Source organism: Ciona robusta, chromosome 9 (genome assembly GCF_009617815.1).
Source record: "Ciona robusta chromosome 9, ASM961781v2".
Classification (NCBI taxonomy): Eukaryota; Metazoa; Chordata; class Ascidiacea; order Phlebobranchia; family Cionidae; genus Ciona; species Ciona robusta.
In genome coordinates this window covers 7,838,824-7,864,651 of record NC_143243.1, presented here as the reverse complement: position 1 = coordinate 7,864,651, position 25,828 = coordinate 7,838,824, and the positions used below count along the sequence as shown (strand labels likewise).

Genomic DNA, 25,828 nt, shown 5'->3' with positions numbered 1-25,828 from the left:
GGGAGAAGATGGGACACTTTTTGACTGTATTTACTCGTCCCATTTAGTAGTAAACAAAAAACATTCAAAGAATTATAAAACCGTATCCTCGCGACTCCAATGGACCGGTGTTAAATGTTTTAAACACGATCAGGATATTTGATTATTTTGTGTTTAAGGTATCCCATCTTCCCCCACCCTACTGTATATATCTAAACCCTGGGACTGGATCACTGCTATGTTTTATTTTTTTGAGTCGGATATTCAGTTTCAGCTCCAGAGGGAAGGGATGCCAAACCCTTTCACAGTCATTAGATGCCTGCGCTGTACCCTAGTGATTCAAACTCTTTTAAAGATTACAAACAATCTAATCATTACTTTAAAATTAAGTAAATTTCTTTCTGTGTCTAACTTGCCAATTTTTTCTTGTATGCCAACTAAAATAAAATTTCATGATTGTTTTAATGCCCAAATTTATAAAAGGCCTCCTAACACAGCAATTTCTTGAAACAGAAAATGAAAACAGGATATGTTTTATTGGTATGATTCTGATGACGGGTTACAAACCTACGACAGCGAAGCGAGTGTCATATGTTTAACTTTGCCTGTATAAGAAACCAGTTGGTGGTATATAAATCGAGGTATTGTACAGTGAATAAGTTTAACTGCGGGAAAAATGTCATTTATGGATAAAGTCGTTTAGATCTGGTACTATCAAAGTATTTTGGGAGTTGAATTACACCATTACACCATCGTTATCTTTGTATCTGCACTTGAAATTAAATTTAACATCAGTTTTAACAGTGATATGAGATTTATGATAGAAAAGTTTGGATAAAGTTTGGTTCTTATGATAGTTTTGTAATGCATGCAGAGATATTGTTTCTTTTCTAGATCTATTGTAAAACGAAAACGATCAACATACTAATTATATAAAAGGAGTTAAAATTAATATAGTCACACAAATATGGTAATAAATAGAAGAGATAAACTGCAAATTCTGTACAAACGACAATTAGATTAATCATGGCCACAACGCACATTTCTGACACCCCAAAAAATTACGATATTTTAATTTTTCCAAGAGATGAGTATGAGTTAAGGGATAGTGCAGAGTGCTGTACAAATTCACCATACACTTTAATACTGGGTAAGTGTCTGCGCAGGGGCCAGATACACTTTAAGAAAAGATGCAACAAGTAATTTACACGCTATTTACAAAACAATCTAAACTGAAATAACTGACAATGTGGTCTAAAAATGAAAAAATATACATTCAATATAAAGAACTGCAGACAAGACTATTCACATCTGGTCTGTGCTGCAAAAACAGACATGCCTTATCATAAAGACAGCTTAGCAGCGATAAGAATATGTTTATGGTCACAGCTGTTTCTAATGTTTGCAGCTTTGAAATGATGTAGAAAGTGTTTGTGTGCTTCTGCTTGACTGGTTTATGTAAAAATGGAAAGATAGATGTAAGTATAAACATTTGTAATGTAATGAAAGTAATATAATATGCTGTTGAATCCAAACTATGAAGAAATAGTAGGTGTGGGACCAGGTTACAAACTTATACCCACAAATTTTAACCAGTTTGATGTCAAAAGTACTTTATATTTTTCATATTAATAAGAAGCTTTCTACACATTTTTAATAGTTTGCAGAAGTTTTAAAATTTTTACAATATTTTAAAAATCACAGTTTGAAGTAAGATCGATCCACTTTATACTCTGCACCAATATATATCATATATTTGACATGTTTAACTGTGAAGCCATATTTTTCTTTTTGGTTTCGTTGTTCGGATCTAGTAGGCAGTTATTAGCAAATTGAATTGGGATAAATTGCACTGCTGCAAGGAGCGTTTTGCTCATAATCATCACAGGAATGGGTTGTTGCTCGACTGCATACCCACTGCCCCACTTGCAGGCATAGTGTTTGGAATACCAGCCATCATGCCAGGCTGTTGCTGCATTCCCATCATCCCTGGGTTCATAGGCATACCACCACTCATGACTGGCATACCATACGAAGGTGGGGCAACTGAGGGGTAACCATAGGGGTTTACTGCAGGTTGGCTTTGCATTGGCATCATGTTGGCTACAGGCATCGTTTGTGGCATGATCGTTGTACCCATAGCAGGGCCTGGAGTTCCATTTAAACCTTTCATCTGGTTTAAAGATGGCGAAACCTGCGCTGGTTGATGGTAAGGTGAAGTTGAGGACAGAAATGGATTCACGGGTTGTTGTTGCGTGGGGGGGCGAGTAACGAGGCTGTCAAGGTTTACGAGGTCAGATGCGCCCCCTAAGAAATCCATGGCACTTTTCTTTGGTTTAATTGGCTCAGTTGTTGATGTGGTGGGGTTGGTTTGGAGGGAGTTGTCAAGTGATGTGAAATCAAATGGTTGGTTGGAGGTTGAAATTGGCATCGACATCGGATCAAAGACTTTTACACCTCCCACAGGAGCAGTAGAGGTGGAGGTGTCCAAGGATGCAAAAGGATCAAAAGATGCAGATTGATCAATCTGAAATTAAAAAAAAAGGAAAAATTATTTTAGAAATAAAAATAAATTCTTACAAAAAAGTTCCCAAAAGTGTTTTCTCTGTTAAAACATATAAATGGAAAAATGTTATACATGTAATAAAAGCAAATGCGGGTTTGTTATCTTTACCTTAGTTTGAGGTGGGTTAGCCCATGGATCACTCTGCTGTGTATTGGTTGCACCAAGCGCCCATGGATCAGCAGCAGGTGCAACGTTAACTGCAGGAGCATTTGTTGGTATCGCCCATGGATCTGTTGAGCTTGGTTGGTTGTTTATTGACGCGAATGGATCAACTGGGGCAGCGCGTGCAGTCTCTGGTGAACCTAAAATTTAAATATTTAAATTGAAATTGAAGAAATGGCACTGGCATTTCTAAAATTTTGCAAAGGGGGGAGAAGGGCGCTACAAACATATTTAAAAACCTTTCTTTACACTGCGCAGGAAAACCAGATGTGTGGTGAAATGTGTCGCATTATCATCCCATGAATTATTTTCCAGATCCCTAAAAAACCCTGGTTTGGGCATGACTTTTTAAAATACAAGAGAGACAGGGATATAGATGCCTTTTTCTAGGACACAAATCGAACTTTCTTTTGTGTAATAATTAATATATTGAATAAAATTGACGGGTTGGCCTGCCTACCCTGCCACCCCAAGTTTGGTGCCTACTGCCTATGCAACAATATTCATACGAACCAAAGCCATACACCAGGAAGTAGGGACAAAATAATATTGTATTTATATTGATCCACAAATCTCTTGAGAGATTGTGGTGAATTAACAAAGAAATGTTCATTTTGATAACTAGGAGTTGATTCCATTCATTTCAAAGAAGCTTATTGACACTTTATGCATAACTCCCAAAGTCCCATGCTCAAGATTCATACAGACCTACATAAAGTACTTAACAAATACAAACACACTAAAAGATCTTGGCAAAAAACAAACATTAAAGTTTGGCCCATAATCTTGGTTCCTTGTTAACTCAATTCCTTAATAAATGACCCAATCGACCACTCAGCCCAATTTTCAGCCGAGTGCTGAGCCTAAAAAAAGGGATGCCCAGACATGAGCTTTTAAGCGCGGGCTCCGCACAACCTTATAACAAACACATTAAAATTTGGCCCAGACCTGGGTTTCTCATATGTTAACCCATTCACTTAATGGATGACCTACCTCCCCAAGGGTCCTTGAGTGACTGAGCGGCCGCTGTAAGGTCTACAAGGTTGGACTTGGGAGCAGGGGTGTCGTTTGTTTTAACGCTCTCGGACAAAGCCAACTCTAACCTGACATTATCACTTTCAGCTTTCTGTGAAAAATGATGCAATTTTAGATGTTTTGTAGCAAGCTAAAGGATAGGCGCCAAACCTGGGGTTGCAGGGTAGGCAGACCAACATAGGAATTTTACATACATTAATTAGTAAACAATAGAACCAATCAGTTATATTTGTTTTATAGGAATGTGTGTTTAACTATCCCTGCATCTCTTGCATTAAAAAGTTAGCACCTATCTATAGTTGAAGATCTTAAAAATATTCAAGTAAATACACTATTTTACCCTGCTGAACAAACAATAAATCATATTAAAATAACAGTTAAAAACAAGCTAAATCAAATGGTTACAAAACACACAACTAGGGATGCACATTACAGAATAATTAGGTATTCTAGGATATCCTAGAATACTTTAATTCGAATCCAGAATTCCGAATCTAGAATTTCGAATCTTTTTATATTTATAGGGAAAAAAAATTTTACCCACAAAAGTCAGTTTATTGACCCTTTCATAACAGCCTTGTTGGATCTTGAGTTGTAAAATGATCAAAAATTGTACTATTGGTATTGGGTAGTTTTTGCGTCATGAAACGTATAGCAGGCTATGAAAAGACGTTACGAAACGTTTACTCTCGAAAGTCCCACAAACACAAAAATATTTTTTTTCAAAATAAATAACTTTCAAAAGTTGTTAATATAGTATATGAGATGACGTGTAATGACGTCATTAAACAGAATACCGAATCCCGTAATTAGATTCGAATACAAAAGGATTCGAATCTCATGGATTCGAAATTCTGTAATGTGCATCCCTACACACAACACACCTAGCTATTTATAAGCTTAATGTGGGTGGTAATGGTAAACACAGATTGCAAACAGCCCTATAGTAAATACATTCATACATCAGAAACAATGGCTTCATTTCATTAAGAAAATAAAAAATCAATAACATTGGACAAGCAAGATTACTAGCAATTGCATTAATAGATCTTAGAGCACCATTGGTGAAGTGGGAATTACATTGTCTGTTGTCTATGCCTATTATAGTAGTTTCTATATTTCTATGCTTATATTTCTTAGTATTTCTTAGTATTTCTATAGGCCCATTTCCTGGTGGTAAAACAGCCTATTGATTTTCTAAATCTGGTATATTTATTAATCTAAATTGTTATTAAATTGAAAAAATCAGCATCCATTGTATAATAACAATATGACGAATCTGCCAAACCTTTTTGTCAGTTTCTGCTTCCTCTTTACTCATGGAGAGGGCGATCTGAAGCTGTAGTTCTTCTTCTCCAGCAGTTTGTGGTCGAGCCTGTTAAAAACAGTCTTGTAGTAAACAACTAAAAAGATGGGTAAGGGCACATTCGTACATTGGTACATATACTGTTAAACTTTTTAGCTCAGCTTGTTTGTATACACCCCAACAAAAAAGCTGCAGGTACATCCAAACATGGGTAACCTAATCGAAAGTGTATATTTTCACGTTTCATGTATATTTTAGCTCTGATTGTTTGTTAGGTCTAACAGCCGGGGGAACAAGCTGTTTTAGGAGAAACTGGAGCGGTGCTGCTTAATATATTATGAAGTCACGCCCTAAACTAAGGAAACATTTATATGTCATCCCTAATGTTATGCTCATGGCCTCATGGTAGGTAATGGGCCAACTTAGGTTCTGGCAGAAATCCCAGATCTCATGACACCATACAATAGTTAAGAACTTCTAAAATAGGTATTTTTAGATTAATTCAGAGTTGGTTAAAAGAGCAAAGTGTACAGTGCATGCTATGAAGAAAGAACTTCCTTGTAATAGTTTCTTTGTATAGCTATTGTGGTGACTATGTTACTATGTAAATAAGGCGGTTTCAACAACAGCCTAAATAGGAAGTTAAGATATACGAATATGTGGGGAAACTATTAATGATAAAAACTAGAAATATATTCTCATGAGTCAAATAGAGTGGGTTATATTCAGACTTTTCCGTTATTAGCATGATGAGTCAAACATGAGTGATATCAATAGATTTTTATTCTCCCACACGTTCCAGACAAACCAAACACACAATACCGAGTGTGTTCAAAATACACGGTAACTTCGGCCTACCTGTTCTATATCTAAACCTAGTTTAGCGGCGTTTCGGTTGCTGTTGCTTGGCTGGAATTCTGGAGTGCCTCGTTGTTTTGGAGTGCTGCTACCGTGACCATAGACAACCTAACAATTCATTAGAGTTATGTTTACTTTATCAAGGTGTATCTATGCCCACATAGCAACACTTGCTGATTAATTTTTAAAAAATCGATAAATAAACATTATAATACGAAAATACGGTTTGTTATTATTTAGATTTCCCATAAAAATTATAACATTTTTTTTATAAAAGACAAATTATAAGATATCACTCATTTTCTTAATACTTTAAATTAATAATTAATAAAATTCTACATAAAATATTTTTTAACTTCATTAAATTAGATGTATATTTCAGAACTGTAATAATGCGTTAAAAGCATAGCATTTCCTAATTATATGCCCCATTTAGTAGTTTAATATGAAAGATGCAATGTACGCATAAAGGTCTGTGGTTAAGATTAGTAGAAAGTCACCTTGTGATTGCTTCCTATGCCAGTGGTGGCCTGTGCAAACCTCTCTTTAGCTTTCATGGCTCGTTCTCGCTCGGTTTTTAACCTTTCGTCATCTTTTAAAAGGTTTACGAGTTGTTTGGATTTCTCTCTCACATTGGATCCCTTGGAAATATCAAAACATTAATAATTAAGTAACCCTTGCTGTGATGAGAAAGTTCTTGTTGTAGCACCGGTATTTTTGACATTCTAGTCAATCTAGCACAACATATAAGTTCATGATAAATAACTGCAACAAAGGAATGACCCATAAGCTGAAAATATCACCAACAGCATGATATTGCAGATATAGCCTTTAACATACAAGTTAAAGTCAAATGTTACACAAGGGAATTGCACCATTTAACAGATCAATAAACAGAGCTGTCAAAGGCATTACCTGGTCTTTAACATCACGATCAATAAACTGGAAATCTTTCAATGTTTGAATGGCAAATATGTTCTCTTTACACTGCTGGGCAACACGTTCCGAACCAGTTTTAATCAGATAATCAAGCAGAACAAGTGACTTGTACACATGACGCCAGTTCTTGCCGTGGTCGTTTACTCGCTTCCAAATCATTGTCATAATTTCAGAAAATTGGACGACATTGTACGTCATGTCTGAGATCTCGGACATTAGGGAGCTTGAGGGTCCCCACGGGTCGTTTGAGGTCGCTTCTCTGACTTTTATCTCCGCATCAGAGTAGTTCCTAACCACGTTAAGAACGTTTCGCCGGACAGACATTGTTAATATAACTAAGTTGATGAACTGTACACTAAACGATATTTGCTCTAAATAAAAAAAAACAATATTAAATTACTATTATTCTACTTGTTAATTTAGTGCTATTTAAAGCCAATAATTTCTGGAAATAGATCTTATTATCTTTCTACCTTCGAGGAACCGACAGCCTTCAAAATCTGTTAAGGTCCATGTGGTAGTATCCCAGTTGGGATAATGGTCCAACTTTGGTTGAAATCTTAATTCCTATTTAGTGACACACTGCAGGACCTCACCCAGGCAAAACAGAGTCATTCTGTTTTCTAGCAAAATACCATTCAAAATAGCCTAGTTTTAGTTGATAGCTCAATGAGTGATTCATTATTTATGAAGACGGCAATTGAAAATGACTTGTTTATAGGAGTTTTTTATGTTTCTTAACCAACAGACTAGATTTTTAGATGAGTTCAGACTTTTAATGATTTAATATAAAAGGAATATATTGGTTAACAAACACATTATGAAAGGCTATATGGGCCTGTTATTTAACTCATGAACTTTAAACTTAATGAATAGTAGTAGTACACACAGCTTTTTGTTAAACTAGCTGACCTTCTAAAACATTTTACAAATAAAATTGCCACAGTCAAAGATATAATTATTTGAAGAAACTAATAAGTCAAGCAAAATTTTTATTTGTTTATTTAGATTTTAGTTGATAATGGTTTACATTAACTTTTTAATATAAACATATTTATTTCAAAACCATCCGCATGTACTATAATTACCTTGCAATTTAAATAGTAAACATAAGAATTAAAACATATCTCATTTTTCATGTACAAACACTTTCACGATATACTCAGTAACTCATATTATATAGGCTATATAATGAATGTATTAACATACAACAACAAATAGCATCCAACAAATTCTTTTAATTACCGCAAGCCCACAAAAATAAAGCCCTTCATCTAATCTATAACATATGTTTAATAAATTGATATGGTTTCTGTCATATGTTCTCAAATGCCATTATACCCACTTTTCATGAACCATATGAAGCAGTTTGCCACTCATAAAAGCGATTTATTTAAATGTTTATTTACAAAATAAAAAAAAAAACTGGCGTATTCAAACGTTATTAAAACTTACCACTATAAATACGAATTTTAATTCTGTAAATATATACGCATTCTCATCAAAACATACTACGATATTTTAATAATTTCTATTTAAGTTACCTTATTTAAAACGTTCCAAATTCTACTATTTATTGTACAGAAGCAAAAGTATTGTATTAGCCGTAAACTCCCTCATACATAACTATTTTATAATTCAAGTGAAGCTGAAACAGATGCGACATCGGTTTGTCAGCCATTTTAATTTTCATTTTTAAAATGCGCCAAATACAAATATGAAAATATAAAAAGCTCAAAGCAAACGAAACGACCATAAACGTTATTTGTTAGGACATATAAACCAATTATTCCTATTTTTAAATCATAAAAATACCGATTATTAATAAGTTTGTATAAAAAGAATCTGCCATGAAGCGTTCGTCTCATCCCTTTTAAAGTTAAAGCAACGCAATCAAGGTAATTATTATTTTTTCATTTTGCGGGGGTCATTAAAAAAATAATATAAAAGGATTACAGCATCCAAACATACAACAAACAACTTATAGCTGGACATCATCGTTATAAATATATATAAATGAAATTATAACAAAAACACAATTGCCTAGTTTTGTGAAGTTTCAAGGGTGATTACTTGAGGTAGATTCAAAATTACCCAACGACATAAACTCTTGACAATAAAAATAAACATATCAAAATCCAACAGTAGCATTCACATAGATTGTTCATTAACTTTCGTTGTCGATTGGAGCTGCCAAGGAAAAATCAAGGGCAGCAAACACTGAAAATTCCAACCGGAGCAAATTCGACTTGCTTGTCTTGAATGAATGCTCTAGTGACTGAAAAAAAATATTTTAGTTAAATAATGCACACGGCTATTTTATTTGCATGACAAGACAATGATGGCTATTATAACGTGGGTGTTCTATTTCACAGATCTTGTGCCTGCTTACCAGTTACCACATGTGTAACTGTGTGTATAATAGTTTTTTTATATCTTACCGAGAGTAAATTAGCTACAGATCCCATCATTAAGTCACCATGAACTTTTGCAGAGATAAGTAGACACACAGCAGCAATATGATGACGATTGGACTTGCTAATCATATAATTAAACAAAAGTCTTTCAAAATATGCCTTTGCGCACGCAAGAACCCCAGTTTGAAGTCCAAATATTTTCGCTGTTCTTAGCATTTGCCTCTCCAATGATCTAACTTTAGACAAGGTAACAGCAACCTGGAACAAAACTTAACAATCAGTATGTGGATCATTCAAGTACATATGTTATTTCCAAAGAGGCTGTGAAAATAAGTTACAGTCACATAAAGATAATAATACAAAACCTGACTGACCTGAGGAAAAGCTTCTTTAAACTTAAGGTTTAGGTCACGCTTCAGATCACTGGGTTTCGTGTACTTGATAAAACTAACCTAATAAAACAGTAATTTTAAAGTCATTTCTCTTTAAAAGTGGTTTTTTCAAATTTGTTTAGAAAGTAACAGCATGTTTTTTCAAATAATGGACTGCAGTTGGCACAACGGAATATTCCGTTTGCTTACCAAGTGACTTTTAAAAGTAAGAACTACCCGATGTTTCCCAGACGTCCATTCAGAGCTTTGTAAGTTCACTCCTTCTGCAACAAACAAAAACAGAAAATTCATATTTTTGCAACCAGGCTAAAGTAAATGCTAAGTGTGAAACAATAACAATTTGAATTATACAAAAAATGTACAAGTTATAAAAAAAAACTGCAAGCTGTTATTTTATTTTATTAGGCCAAACTTTTCTAGCAGCAAGAAACAACCAACTAACACTTCTTACCTGGTAAAGATATAGTTGGACTAAGAAGATGTTTATAAGAGACCTGGAAACAAACACAACATAATAAAACCAACAACACCTTAGCACAAAATTAAGTATTTACCACATTCTTGTCTGAAGGCAAAATATTTGACCCAGAAGTAATTTTCCCATGATCTGTGTAATCATGCTGGGGTAAGATTTGGTTCTTGCTTTCATGGCTCGCACTGTAATAAAAAACACAAATATATTACAGGTCTTTCAATAGTGGGAAAACCAAAATTAGAAAAAATAAACAAATATGGATTAGGTGTGAATTCAATATGTTATAATATTTATATATAGTCAGATAAAAACATAGACAATGTATTTAAAGTATATAAACCCACTGCAACTCAAAATTGTTCATATAAAAGTTATAAATTTATAAAAATTATTACACTTTTTATAAAATATATATATATATATATATAAATTTATAAAAACTATTACACCTTTTTTTTATGCATATACTATATACACACATATAAATTGCCGATTCCTAATAAGTAATCAGTTGATAATAAAAAATGTAAAACATCAGAAATCTCACCCTTTTAACTTTTGAAGGTGTTTTCCATACTGTATCACAGAGTATATCGCGCATGGGTTGTTGTGTGGTGGAGAGACAAGCAGAACTCTGCAATTAAAATATTTAATTCTATATCAATATATTGTTATGCATATGACAATATAGTATTAACCAAATTAACATTTTATAAAATGTATATTTTCTTCCGTGGTTGTCAATAAAGGTGAATTTATGAATTACTAGCATTGGGTGTTTAAAAGCAAGGATATGGCATGATAGACAGGTCAACAAGTATGCATTTAATAATGAATAAAAACTAAAACATCATATTTATTTACATATTATCCAATCATATCTACATAGTATAAATAAAGCCCATTCAAAAAGGCCCCGAAATAAACCTTTTCTAATTGTTGTGTGCAGTTTATAATCATAAACTTAACCAGCTTCCAATCACTGGCATTCTCTTAATAAAGTAACATCTGATTGTTCAGTTTTATAAACCATCTCACCTGTTATGCAACATCATATTGGTTGTAACGTTCTTCAGTTTTGTTACAAAGTTTTTTCGATGACTTCGGTGTGATTGCCACTGCCTTGAACTGGAAGGAATGCCCATCAGTATGTTGCCGCCACTCAAGGGCCCTACATTATATATGAATGAATGAAACTTATTTATTCTTATGTGGCGTGACAACAACAGTTGTTATAACATGGGTGTTTAGTTTATACACCTGTAAAAATTGTATTCTTTCAGATATAATTTGTCTAAAATGGCATCATCATTTTTTTAAAAATAAAGTCTGACAAATTTAAACAGAATCTGTTAAAATAATGAATGAGCCTAAAGGTGTTTTAAGCAATAGACATTATAGTCTTTTAAATTACCCAAAGTTTTCGTTTAAAATGTATAGATAGTTTGGCAGGCGTTGATATAATAACACAATAGCCATACTTTTTCTTGTTTCTTTATTACCAGATGCCTTTTCGTAATTCGAAACGGAGCGCTTGTAGTGGTATGAACCTTGAAACCTGTTGTTGCGAATAGTATTCTTAGATCTTGTGTCTTACATTCCAAACACATACGTGATACAAAGTTCCGTATCACAAAAATACAACTTGTTAGATTGCAAAAACTTTGCAAACATCATGAATATCATAAAATTTTGTTCACAGGAAAAGTGAAGCATATTACTCAGTCTAAAATAAACTACCTTTTTTATACCAAATGAGCCAATGGAAGATTACTTATGTTATGCCCAGTAGCAGAAGTAACAGAATATATTATCACATTACATTTCCCACCTTAAATACCTGGCGGCCCAATCATCTGTTTTATCCTTCCTGGCTTCTTGTTCAAAGGAATTCGTTGAATTGATAGAATCATTAAAAGAATCTGAACGAAAAAAAATTATATAAAGATATATAATTTGGTAGCCTAATATATATATAAATATTAAACAGTAAACCTTGTTTTTTAAAGATGTTTTTTGCCAAGTTTACATTTGTATTCCGCAAAGTTTCTGTTTTATACTGTGTGAATGAGGTCACAGTCGTTATAACACAGGTGTTCTGTTTCATACACCTCGTGCTCGCTTACAAGTTACCATGTATGTAACCTATTTATCCTCACATTGCGGGGCAACGACAGTCGTTATAACACAGGTGTTTTGTTGCATACACTTTATACCTGCTTGCAAGTTACCACATGTGTAAATTTTTGGTAATTATTGTTGTATAGGTTTGCGTTGGAAGATTGAAACTTAGAAAATTTTCCAAACAGGATAGGACAATAACAGTTACTATTTCAAACCAATATTAATCACATAAAGACTTGTTTACTGCAGCAAAATAAATATAATAAATTTTAAATGAGAAAACCTTCTGATATATTGTTTGTTGAATCTAAATTTAGCTCACTGTTCAGATGGCACTTCAAAGCAGAGTTTAAACTCAAGGGTATATCTGAAAATAATAAAAACTCCATAAATATACGTAAACTGCTTAAAGTTTAATGAAAGTAATCTGTACCTGTTAGAAACATGAGCGCACGTTGGTCAGTAACGTCTTCGTTTTCCTGCTCCATGTTCGACGTCGTTGTATAACATACAAACTAAAGCCACACAAATCTTCTATACTGTCCTATCGCTTATAGCAATTGTCCTAACGCCCCTACAATAATGATGTCCGTCTGTCTTTTCCTTTCTTTCTGAAACTGAAAGAAAATGGGGAATCACCTAATACAGGGGAAGCACCTATAATGTCACAGTAAAATTTATATCGCCAAGTTAGTGAAGGGGTTTATGTCTGATTAACATGAAGGTGAAACAGAATTTCAATGAAACTGTAATCTTATAATCGATTTACCATTGCATGGTGAAAAGTCCATGCGTCATTTTGTGTGTTGTTTGAATACTTAAATTTATCCGGCCGTTAGACAGCAGCATTGAGCATATATTGTTGTATTTTTAAGTTTTGCAGCATACCGTTTCTATTACATAAATCATAAAGCGGTCAAACGCTCCTTCTTTGGAATGAGTGACACACAAAATCGTGGACTCTTCCATACGTTCGTTTAAATAACACAAAACACACTTTTGGCTAAAAATTGCTTCCAGAATTATTTGTCCAGCGAACAAAAGCAATGTTTTTGGAAACGCAACTCCTGTAAGCAGGCCTACTGTTTACTGAAAGGCGTGATTACACCTAAACACTTTATATCGATGCTGTCAAACGTCGAAAAAAGGCTTGGCATTGAACCTTCGTTGCAGCGACATACTATGCGCATGCATTATTTATTTTAATCTGCAATAACGTATGGATGGGGCGAAGCATGTTGTGCAAAAAGTAACATCAAATTGAACTTAACAGGGACGAAGTACCGTCCGTGAAAATACTGACGCGAAAATATACGCCCATGATGGTAGTAATCTTTATAATGCTGCTTGGCCGACCATGTTAACGTTATTAATAAACGAAAATTAAAATAAACTCAAAAATAAAATAAAAACTGCGCTATTGCAATTCGCAGGAACAAATATAATAAAACGTCACAGTGTAAACATGGGCCAGTTCAGACAGTCTTGCACTACAGCATGACCAACTCGATACGTTGCGTAGGCCAAGACTAGATGTTAAAATCTTTCAATTCAAATTCTTTCCCCGCAACAGTTATTGTCTCGACCTCGTCTTTGCGCCACCGCGCGGGCGAAATTTTAAGGCACCAGTCCCTGTATTCGAAACACACAATGGTTTTGGCAAGTCGAAGAACGCATCGAGCGACTGACTTTCGGAACAGAATATAAACCTGAAGAAAAAAGTTAGAAATTAAATTTACAGATACTTCGATTTTTAAAAGTTTGCTAAAAAGAATCTCGAATGACCACTAACGAGTGAAAACAATATAATGGACGGACAGAGCTTATATTAATATAAGACACAACTCTTTTCCATCAAACTGGTCACGCAAAATCGATACCGTTGTGTTGAGGGCATAGACAGAAGCGTGACAGTGGTTACGGTCGTCCATGCTTGTCAAACATTTTCTGCTTGTGGTCGCTTCGGTACATCGTGCGAAAAATTTTGTCACGGTGTTTAAGCGACAAAAGTGTCCGCCCCATAACATAGCATCGGGTATGATAAACCAAAAGTTCATACAAATTATTAATTTGCTTTAATAATAAAGTTTAAATGCCATATTGATATTTTCAAACGTTGTAAATTATTCTTCTTTTAAATAAAGCTAACTTGGCAAGCTTTCTAGAACCAACTATAAGTAAAGTTATAAACAATTTTGTGAACACCTGTTTCAGAATGCATATTTGAATACCTGTCCTCGAAGAGTTAAAACTGACTCAACACATACAATTTCTGCATTCATATTTTGTAAGGGTGAAGCCCTTATTTGGCGGGGCACGCCATGGGACCTGTGATTTAGGCCAAAGTTGGCCCATTACAAACTAGGTAAATACATACAAAGTAATTCAAATACCTACCCACGGATCAAGTATAGGGTTAACAGCAACAAGCCAAATCGCCACTAGATCCCTTTTACTAGAAAGGTTAATCCCAAGCTGATTGAAAAATATGCGGAACTGAAAAGAAAACAAAATCTCTGAAATCCATGTATGTAGAACAGTGGCTGTTAAGGGATTTCCATTGTATATGTAAGATTGCACACAAAGGTACAATCTCCCATAATATACGCGTGGGTATATAGATTATATGGCATGTCATATTGCTGACGTGTATTGTATGTGACCGTAACTTGTTTATCTATGAGATTAGGATCGTCTATTTAAACTAAACATAACACATGTCTTTATAGCTTTATATAGCTTTGTATGTTGCTGTACACAGTTATTGTGGTTTGACAGCAATATCTATGAATCTGATTCTACTGTCAACGTCTATTGAAACGCAAATGTAACCGGATGCAAGAGAAATGTATTGCGGTCTCTTAATTTAAATCAGTCATGTTATGTATTTCTATGTCTATACCCTTAGGCTGCATAACATTTTGTAAAATATTACATGTATATTTTGAGTGTGTATAGGCATTTCCTGGAATATTGGGCCGCGAAACACGAATAAGATCGGATTATCGTTGCGGCTTAACGCTGTCACGACGCTATTAAAGTAAGAATACAAGTCCCATGACCTGCCGCGTGTAAAAAAACATGCCCGACGTTTAAATTTCGCTCAGAGAAAACACGGACGACGTAGCGCACTCTATACATCGTCATGGCTTCGAAGAATAATTAGGGTTCCGCTACAGCTTATAGCAGGGGTCAGATACGTGACATTTTGACCGCAAATTTTTGAAATTGATGTTTTTTGCGGATTTACGTTTTCGGAGTCGTTCAGAATCACGGAACCGTTTGATTGCTTCATGAATATGCCCGGTTTAAATTACGCTGAACTCATAGGCATTTAGCAATATGACGTTTGGAGCAGATGCGTTTTGTTGACTTGAAAAAATGGTTATTTAAATCGAAATATAGGGGGACATTATTGTGGGTGGTCGTATTAGGGGTTCGCATGGTAAAAAGAAAAAAAGAACATAATGTATCAAATTTGTTTCATGTACGGGGAAACTGTTGGTTTATGGAGTATCATATACATAAATGTATAGCACTATGAGGTAAGCTGGGATATCGTTAGCACATAAATTCCATGTTATATAATCGTGTTTTAAACAATTAACAATTATTTTAGAGTCGCAGAATTCCGGTTTTATAATTCTCGAAATATTCTTTGTTTACCACCTAATGGGACGAAGAGAAAATTAAGTCATATCCCATCTTACCCCACCTATCTTACCCCATCCTACTATAATCTGTGACTGCTAAAACAAACGCAACGAAAAGTATGTGGTACTCACCATTAGTGGCAACCAACAGACTACGAATATCAGTGTTATAACAAGCAACTGTATGATCATCTGCGTTTCACGACTCACAGTCCTGCGACGTGATTTACGATTCCATTTGGAGCTGCAAAGAAAATGACATTACTCTTACATTTTGAAGCACCAAACACGGGTTTTCCGGTCAGTTTGAATACAAACATGGTAGCACGTATGTATGATGTGATTTTTATTTCAAACGTTTCTGCTTAAAAACTGAAACCATCTCTCAGTGATGCCAGAAACTTATTTTACGCACGTTTATTAAAAAAATGAAACCTCTGCCATCACTGATCATGGTTTTAGTTTTTAAACTGAAACGTGTGAAATAGAAATGGTATCATATGGGCTGTCAGTCATATATATTGGCCAAAACATAACATTGCGTTTGTTCCAAACGACTGGCCTTATGCGACCCACACACACGAAAGCTAATCCCAGGAGAGCAACTAATTTTACCACATTGCGTTTAGGTTCGACCGCTGTGACGGTGGCTGTGAAGTAATTCAATTTACGGCGGCAAACTTGACTTTACTTTCACAAAGAATTGCTTTTGATATAACGGGGTGGAGCGAGGTGTTATTCCCGCGGGTTTATTATGCAGGAGAATATGCTTCGGTCCTTCAGCATAACGATGTTACATTAACTGTAATATAGTGAGGTGGGGCAAGATGGGACACATTTCTATTCCATTTTTTCGTCCCAATTGGTAACAAACAAAACATTCAAATAATTATGAAACCATATACCACGACTCTCACGAACCGTTGTTAATCGTTTAAAACACGATCAGGATATTTGGATATTATGCGCTAAAGGTGTCCCATCTTCCCACACAGTACTGATGGTCCATACTTAGTGCGTGTGGTTGCGTGAACGTGTGGTATTATAACAACAATACGCCAGCAATGTATGGCTAAACCACAACAACCAAGGACAACATAGCGTTTTAATTTCTCTGGATTAGGAAAACGACACAGATTTTAGAAGTATAGCGGTAAACCACACTTGAAGTAAATATTAACGTCTACGTGGGGTAAGTCGTTATTATAAACGTTTTGTTTTGGTGGATGGTAGGGCTGGAGTAAGATAGAAAATGTTTTTATTCCTTTTTCGCGTCCCATTCGGTAGTAAACAAAAAATACTTACAGAATTATGTGGCCGTATTCCCGCGACTTTAAAAGAACATTGTTAACTGTCCAAAACTCGATCAGAAAGGCTTAATTTTTGCTGCTAACGATATCCCATCTTACCCCACAATATACAAAATAGTTTTATGTTCCGGTTTGCTTTTTTTGTTACGAGTAATTGTTTAAGAAAATCCTCGGTGAAATTTCGACGTGCTCAATTATTCATAACGCCATAATATCCATTAAATAATGATTAGAACTTCACGCGATCCAGCATATATTATGCATTCGCTGCAAAAACTTGGCAGCAGTGAGCAGAAATTTACATCTTGGTTTAACAAGCGCTTCTCGTCCGTTTAGTTGCAATGTTAAAAGTGACAAACTGATTATTAAGGGTCGTGGATTATAATGACCGAACCGTAATGAACCGAAATCAATTTAAATTAAGTGGTTTGAGTTCAAACTGTTCGCAGAGAAGCTGCAATTACATAAGCTGTTATATAATAATATAATGTTTAACTTTAAGTACAGTACTGCAGGGTAAAATGGGACATCTACAACGCATAATGTCCAAATTAACAACGGTATGTGGGAGTCGTGAGGATTTTTATATTTCTTTAAACTTGTTTACTCATGAATGGGACAAGAAAAATGAATAGTAGCCCGTCCCATCTTACCCCACCCTGTCATATATAATGTCACTTACCTTTTCTTCATTTCCACGAGACCTTTTATCACTCTGGCATTACAGACGAGCGTCACAAATAGCATTGTTACGCCGAGACTGACGTATAGAAAATTAAAAGCCTGAAATATTAATCATATGTTAAACAAAAGGACGGCGTCTGTGCGTCAAAATTGCGTCAAATCTATTGTTTACCAAATGGTGTGATCCCTGATTCTATATACAATTTATATAAAAACGTCCATTTCTCCCACTGTATCATATCATTGGGTTGTTTGGGCCATTATCTGTTTTGTGTATCTGTTTATAAAGAACACAGCAACCGGCCAATTTTATATTGTGTAGTCAATGGGACGGGCGTGTATGGTTTCAGTCACTGAAAGCCGAATGACGCAAATCGAGCGTCGCGCGAATAGCTTTCAACATGACATGGACTATGTTCGTGCCGGCGAAGATGAACGTTTGAATTATGCAACGGGAGATGTAGGTTACGCTTAAAGTGCGGCACACAGCTCAAGCTATCTTTGTATTGATTTTTAGTAGTTGCTTTATAACATGTTCAGGACTCAAATTACAATATATAATGGAGACGTAATGGAACTATAAAGTAGAATGGGGGAAGACGGAGAAGCGGAACACACCTTTTCGTTCTATTTTTTTGCCCGATTCGGTAGTAAACAAAAAACTCAAAGAATTATAAACCATATTCTTACAACCCCCATAGACCGTTGTTAATTGTTTAAAACACGAACAAAATATTTTGAAGTTATGAGCTAAAGGTGTCCCGTCTTCCCCCACTCTACTATATATCATGCGACAGTAGCACCAAAATTGCGAAGTAATAACGTATTCGTATTTAATAAAAACATCAGATATTTTCCAACCTATTTTAAAAACCAAATACTAAACCATACTCGCATATTCTTAGTAGCGTTGTGATATATAGGTGCAATATTTCAAACTGTTTCTTTTTGGGAAATTTGGTCATAATTTGCACCTGCTGGTGTGGTAGGAATAAAGGACTTGTTTAGTTTACGCTGTTAAACATGAACACGATAGCCGGTCAACCTAAAATCAATTCCGGCCACTAAAAAGCCAATTTAGGCAACGAAAAGGTTATGATGGCCTTTCCGCCTATGGTTGGTGAAACGGGCAATTGAACACGAAAATATCTCCAGTGACCCGTTGAATGTATGCCAATCCATTATCCGATGCGTGTCATGAAAACAAATATCTGTACCTTGTCTTTTGGCGCTTGGGCATTCCAGTCGGCAAAGCACCAAGAGTATGGGAACATTGGTCGAACTTTACCAAAGCCTAGAGTTGGCATCGCGCAAAGTAGAGCTGAGAAAATGAAAATTCCAAGGACCACCAGCAGCGCCTGTTTTTGAAAGGGTTAAATACTGTAAATATGTACGAAATATTGCGAATTGATTTGATACGGTACAGCGGTCATGCTTATAGGTGATAACGCTTCTTTAAAAACGTTTTTTGTTGACCAAAACATTGCAGAATATTGCCATTATGAAAATAACCGTTTAAAAGAAAATTTTAAACTTCTACATTCTAGCTGGATGGGTATAAGTGCTCGCCTGCAAGTGTTTATGCTTGTTGGTAAACATAACACGCATTATGTAGGCGTCAAATTTGCGAAGAAAATTGCCTAATTTGCCGCCCCACCCGAACAGGCACTTATAAACGAACCCGTATGCACGGTTGAAAAAGACGCTTGCCATTACCGTGACCCAAAACATGGCGTTTCATTTTGATTCGGTTGCCACAGAAAATTGACGTCTTATAATGACACATACGTCAGATGGGAAGTGTGGCAACCCGTTCGCTGACAATATATTTCGTGCCACAATAAGTTTGAGAGGATAAACAAGTTAGTGACGGCCTAATATGGCCCTGAAAATGTTCCACGATTACCGTTAACGCACCCTTTCAGTAACTCAAAACAAACTGGAAAACGCAAAGTTTTTAAACACAAGCTCTGTTTTTTATAACTTTATAAAGAACCACAGCGCCAAATAGGATTAACGCAAATGGCTTGGGGGATTATAATATAATAAAGCGACGACACCACAATAAACAAAAGGGGTCAATTTGCGCAAAATATTGTTTGTCGCATTTTTGTAACAAGTATTGTCGCTGATGAAATTCGTTGTGTAAGCCTCGCCATTGTAATGTAAAACCTATATAAGCGGATTTATAACCGTTTGGATCTTTAAGGGCTTTAGCAGTTGTCAGGGCGTATTGTTTTAATTAATTTATAAACGCCAAAAAGCATTTCACATACAAAATGTACGGGTCATGTCACTTTTTTCCAATTACATCTTAATTTTACATGAATACAACTTAATATTAGTTAAGTTATATTGTATTGCGGGTTTAGGTTCATGCTTTTGTTTAAAATTTTTACTCAAGAGGTTTTTAGTATCGTGTTATTAACGACTGTCGTTTTGCTGCTAAAAATACTTTGATTTATCTTTTCTGTGTTAATTAATTTGTCTTTCGTTATTGTATTTGAAGAGATGCATAAATGCTACGTGTAATATTTACTGGGGGCAACATTATACTGCGTGTCCTTGGAAAAAAGGTGGACTATAGGTATTAATACAGTAGGGTGGGGTAAGATGGACACGTTTAGCACATACATCCAAATGACAATTAACAATGGTCTTTGGGAGCTGTGAGGATACGGTTCTATAACTCTTTGTATGTTCTTTGTTTACTACCAAATAAACGGGATGAGAAAATATAACGAAAAGTTGTCCCATCTTCCCACCTTACTATGCATTAGCCAGCGAAATGTCGGTTCACCTTTGTAGCTGTAGCTTTCCTATGATAGTAATAGGCGTGTCTGATGCTCATCAGCCGTTCAATCGACATCGTCATTACCATCGCCATTGTAGTGAAGCCGAAGAACATCATGGCGAACGCGCTGTAGTTACATAGCGGTGTCCCTCCCTGACACTGTAAAGGAATTGTAATGATAATAGTTTACGTTTATAAAGTAAATGGAAAAACTTGATATACAAAGTAAAGTAGGCTGGGGTAATATGGGACTTGTTTTTTATTCACTATTCTCGTCCCATTTGGTAGTAAACAAAGAATACTTGGACAATTATATAACAGTATCCTCACGACTCTAAAATAGCATTGTTGATGGTTTAAAATACGTTCAGGAAAATGTGATTTAGTTGCTAGTGGTATCATCTTACAGCACAATATAGTATATATATAGGTACGTGTTTGATTTCTGCCAGTACATTATTAATGCAGTTGGGTCTTTTTTCCTAACCTGACTCCCAGCAGCCTTACGTCAAAACACACTGAGATAAAGTGCCCGCTTATCTGATTACAGATTTAAATTAAGTTCCACACAACCGCTTACGAGGATATGTGATTCGTTGAAGTACAAGATAAAAGTGATCGGTGATGTGAACAGAGTGCCGGCAAGATCCAGTACGGCTAGTGTAAGCACAAGGGTGTGGAAGGGACCAAACTTGACTTTCCTAGACTTCCTTTTAACAGTAGCTCCGTGGACCGGAGTCGAATGTCTTCTCGCTGCTCGACAAAAAGCGGAAATTAAATTTTTTTTAGAATATTTTTTAGAAAAAAAAAATACAAAAAACGCTAAAAAACGAAAATTATATTTTTAAGGCCAACGGTTTGCCTTTGTTAATAATCTTTTGAGCCGTTGTACTTGTTGGGATAAATATTAAGTGCTACATTATGTAACCACACGACTGAGAAGAAACGATGTTTTGTTATAACTCGATTTTGTTCACGTGGTTTTTCTGTATATTTGGTACAATGTGCCAGACCGAGCACAACAGGTGTCACTGAAACGACAATATATATAAATACAATACTGACGTCAAGCACTTTGGGTTACTGTTCAAAGTCGAAATTTGATTTCGCGTGACAATTGACATTTCTAAATGCAGCACCGTACTGAATGAACGAATGCGACTTATTTATCCTCACATGGCTCGGCAACTACAGTCATTATAATAAGGATGTTCTGTTTCATGCACCTCGTGCCCGCGAAGTAACCAGTTACGATTATTATTAGTAGTTATATCACTTGATGTTTGAATAAATTCTGGTAATATGAAGATGTATGTAAAGCAATAACTTACCCTCGGTATTACTGGGGACCATTAGATGCTGTTGAGCCCCTCGTGACGTATTCGACTGGTGTGACGTCACTTCGTCACGCTTCTTTGGCGCTCGGAACAAAAAACAAAGCAGAGTAACAATCGCTAATGAGTTGCTCATGACACCCAAAGCAAAAGTTGTCATTGGCACAACGACCGCGCTCTGTAACAAGAACATAGTTAACGTCATCGAAACACTCTGGTTCACCAAACATTACGGCCCAATGAAGGTAGCGAGTGATTTGTATGGCAAACTATCGTTGTATGGTACTGGTTCACAGAAGTCCCTTTTTGCGACAATTTAGCATAAAATGTCAGAGGAAACAGTTGAAATGCCACTTGATTTTATGTTTGCTACAAGTATTGGGGCATAGGTAATGTGGGGGGTTTAAATAACGGCCGGCCTTTTATTAGAGTAGTTTTGACACTAGTGTGTTTTAACGACTGTCGTTTTGCTGCAATTCCCTTCTCTTCGTTGTTTTAATGAAATTGATCTTCGTTATCGTATTCGAAATGATAAATATAATTTATGTTATTACGGAATTTGAAAGTGACAAATAAATTCGAATCTGATTCAAATTGAAACGCCGAACCATGCGGATCGATAATGAGCTAAAAATAGACATATTTACCGAAATGTAGTGGATGTGATGAATTAGGTGTTATAGCATCCCTGTCACTTATAGAATATGGAATGTTTTTATAACAGTATAGTAGGGTGGGGGAAGATGGGACACCTTTAGCACGAAATATATAAATACCCTGATCGTATTTTAAACAATTAACAATGGTCTATGAAAGTCGCGAAAACAAGGTTTTATAATTCCTTGAATGTTTTCTGTTTACTACCAAAATATACGAGAAAATAGAATGAAAATGTGTCCCATCTTCCCCCATCCTACTATACATACACACGGCACTTTACAACGCAAACTATCCATCAGTAATCCAGTTAAAACCATTTACCAGATTTGTTTATTCATTCTAGTGCAAGAGATTCCGTTATCACATAATATTCAATATTTTCCAATCGTATTTTCAATAATTAACAGAGCTCTTATACAGTTATTAGTATACGAATATGCGTTTGCGTAAATATTCTATATTTTCTACCAAATAGGACGATATATAGAAAGAATGAAAATATGGACAATCTTACCCAACCTACTTTAATGTTTCAAAATCTTCCGATATTTTAGTTTTTTGTATTTAAATGTACACAACTGGATTTTATGGGTGCTAGGGTGTAAGACACTTATATACACAGTGTAATTGTTGCATTCTTCCCCGGTCAAAAGAATCGTTACGCACCGATTTGTACCAAACACCTTGAACCGCGTGTATCACATCACACACGTTAAGCTGTTTCAAATTACACGAACGTGATCAAGACAAAAACGTTGTGTAGCGGAAATAATGAACTAAAAAACACAACACGAATTTCTAAAAATATCTTTCAAAATTTACCAGATTTTTTTTGTGTAAAACTGAACCAACAATATTATAATGGCAAAATTAAAGCTACACTCAAAGTTTGGTACAGACTTGCTTATTTAATTCTTGTATTTAGTTTTATTTTTTTTACTTAAATTAAATCATAATATTTATTTTTAAATTATACCAATAAGATTTAAATTGCAAAAAAACATTTAGTATAGTAGGGTGGGGGAAACGGGACACATTTAGCAAATAATATCCAAATATTCTGATCATGTTTTAAATAATTAACAACGGTCTGTGGGAGTCGAGGATACAGTTTTATATTTCTTTGAATATTTTTTGTTTACTACCAACTGGGACGAGAAGATAGAATGAAAATGTGTCCCATCTTTCCCCACTCTATTATACTATTTTAAGCTTAATGCAGTTTACGAATAAATATTATGATTTAATTTCAGGTAAGTTTTACTTAAAATCTCGAATTACCTTTGTAGTGCCAAGTTTCAACTGACAGCCAACGTTTATATTCCCCATGTTTTCAATATCAGTCGAATTCCAAACCATCGTCGTCGTTGTTGTTTCGAATCCAGAACTTTTTAAATCAGTGACGTCATCAGCCATGCTGCCTTGTTAGCTTCACAACACAAGCGTTCAGGGAAGTGTTAAAGTCACTTTGTATTAAAGGAAGTCAAATGTAGATCCTTGTTAAGCTATGAGTAATCCAGGATACAGTTTCACAGTCATTCGCTATGTTGTGGTGATGTCTGTAATGAAAGGAAGTCCATTTACACCACGTATTTAACGCCCAGCGGTGCGTGAAAACCATGTATGTAATCACCTACCTTTGTTCGCGATCAAACGCTTTGTATATTTATATATAGTTCTGTGGGGTAAAATGGGATTTAGCACTTAAACCTTAAATTTCCTAAATTCCAATTTTAAATCCCAAATTTCTTGATCGTCTTTTAAACTCTTAACAACTTTCTTAGAGTCGCGGGTCGCAAGGCTACTGGTATTTAATTCTGTAAAATTTATTTGATTACTACTTAAAGAGAAGAGAAAATAGAACGAAAAGGTGTCCCCTCTTACCCCACCCTACTATAACAATAAAAAATAATATGACAATTGCAGCTAATGCAGTTAGATTTAAATACAATTGACGGATAAAGAGAAATGAATAAGCGAATACAACAATTGTATAGAAATACCACAGCATTCACCACATAAGATTAAACAATACGAAACCTGACGTTAGTTTTGTCTTTGGCCCTCTCATGCTACCCAAATGCGGAAATTCAAAACACCGCAAACAAACCAGTTGCCTGCAAAAAGCATTTCTCATAATGCTAAAATAGATTCGGCGCAATAACGAAAATTTAAAAATAAAATTAAACTCTAGCCTAAAGAAATCTTATTAAATTAGCGTAACGTTAAACGAAAATATTAAACTGTACCACGTATAAAGCAATAGCCAAAAATAACAATTTAAACGATTGCATATTTGCGATAACTCTATACACCTGTGGTTTGCTGGTGAACGAAAACTCGATATTACAACAACCGTTTGGTTCGGTCAATTCATCAAGGCGTTACCCAGCTGTCACTATTGTCCTGTTCACCTAAAATTACTATCGACATATTCAGTCGTCTGCGTATAAACGAATCCCGGCACACAGCATGGGACTTAAAGGCTACGGTTATTCTACACGGCTCGTCTATTCTTCGGAAAATTGGCCTGTTGTCGTATACATCTGTATACGCATTATCGCACCACTAACGCGAGTTTAATGGAAAAATTACAATCACTTTTCGGTAAACAAGGTAATCTCTGTACTCAGTAGACGTAATTTTGGAAGAAAATCTGTTTATTATGTAGTGAGTAACTCCCTAGACACGAACGATACGGTCCATAACTAAATGCGCCCTCCCCATCTTTAGCATGACAAATGGCCTATACGTTCCGACACTTGTATAAAACAGATTAAAATCGACCGTTTAAAAACGGCCTTTTTACTTGGAAGTTTGCGAAAAATCCCTTGTAAGAACAGGCGGGCGCATTCGGGCAGAATCAACACCTCACGTTCCGGACGACGGCTCTGCAATTTAGAAAGGCGGGCATTTTGTTATTAACTGCAGGCTGTGGGCGTTCCAATCATACAAGCGTCGATGAAGCAATGATTACCTTCGGTGCCATGAGCGCGAATTTGTTGTTTGTTTTGTTAGTGTCTGAATACGCCGCGCCGCACTCCCAGCCTTTGTTCATTGGAATTCAAAACGAACACGGCAAACGGAGAGCGGCATTCATAATCCACCGCTATTAAAATAATCACCGTATAAATAGTGCG

General features: G+C 35.5%; 3 protein-coding genes across 8 annotated transcripts; all 3 read right to left on the bottom strand.

The window, feature by feature from the left end:
• Positions 1-496: 496 nt before the first annotated feature.
• Positions 497-7,240, bottom strand: LOC149731910 (epsin-2-like). Its single transcript, XM_089885461.1, has 7 exons — positions 6,822-7,240; positions 6,407-6,547; positions 5,907-6,014; positions 5,031-5,117; positions 3,701-3,833; positions 2,654-2,847; positions 497-2,506 (listed from the first exon to the last, which is right to left on the bottom strand). Exons 1-7 carry the CDS (start codon positions 7,167-7,169, stop codon positions 1,862-1,864), a joined length of 1,656 nt encoding a protein of 551 aa, XP_089741587.1. The 5' UTR covers positions 7,170-7,240; the 3' UTR covers positions 497-1,861.
• Positions 7,241-8,510: 1,270 nt separating this feature from the next.
• LOC149731909 (CDK5 and ABL1 enzyme substrate 2-like) lies at positions 8,511-12,885 on the bottom strand. 5 transcript variants are annotated; one of them, XM_089885476.1, is made up of 12 exons: positions 12,687-12,884; positions 12,537-12,620; positions 11,970-12,051; positions 11,611-11,687; positions 11,168-11,300; positions 10,677-10,763; positions 10,209-10,311; positions 10,106-10,148; positions 9,844-9,917; positions 9,637-9,714; positions 9,287-9,520; positions 8,511-9,123 (listed from the first exon to the last, which is right to left on the bottom strand). In XM_089885476.1, the coding sequence occupies exons 1-12, from the start codon at positions 12,739-12,741 to the stop codon at positions 9,013-9,015; spliced, it is 1,161 nt and encodes a 386-aa protein (XP_089741602.1). In that variant the 5' UTR covers positions 12,742-12,884; the 3' UTR covers positions 8,511-9,012. The 5 variants fall into 5 exon arrangements, with proteins under 5 accessions (XP_089741602.1, XP_089741600.1, XP_089741605.1 ...); XM_089885474.1 differs by having other exon boundaries at positions 11,961-12,051; positions 12,687-12,883; XM_089885479.1 differs by lacking the exon at positions 12,537-12,620 and having other exon boundaries at positions 12,687-12,885.
• Positions 12,886-13,409: 524 nt separating this feature from the next.
• LOC149731908 (prostaglandin E2 receptor EP4 subtype-like) lies at positions 13,410-25,795 on the bottom strand. 2 transcript variants are annotated; one of them, XM_089885471.1, is made up of 11 exons: positions 25,666-25,795; positions 24,729-25,579; positions 23,970-24,247; positions 22,026-22,206; positions 21,275-21,447; positions 20,701-20,853; positions 19,118-19,258; positions 17,899-17,999; positions 16,039-16,150; positions 14,651-14,749; positions 13,410-13,962 (listed from the first exon to the last, which is right to left on the bottom strand). In XM_089885471.1, exons 3-11 carry the CDS (start codon positions 24,102-24,104, stop codon positions 13,783-13,785), a joined length of 1,275 nt encoding a protein of 424 aa, XP_089741597.1. In that variant the 5' UTR covers positions 24,105-24,247; positions 24,729-25,579; positions 25,666-25,795; the 3' UTR covers positions 13,410-13,782. The 2 variants fall into 2 exon arrangements, with proteins under 2 accessions (XP_089741597.1, XP_089741596.1); XM_089885470.1 differs by having other exon boundaries at positions 24,729-25,698.
• Positions 25,796-25,828: the final 33 nt, after the last annotated feature.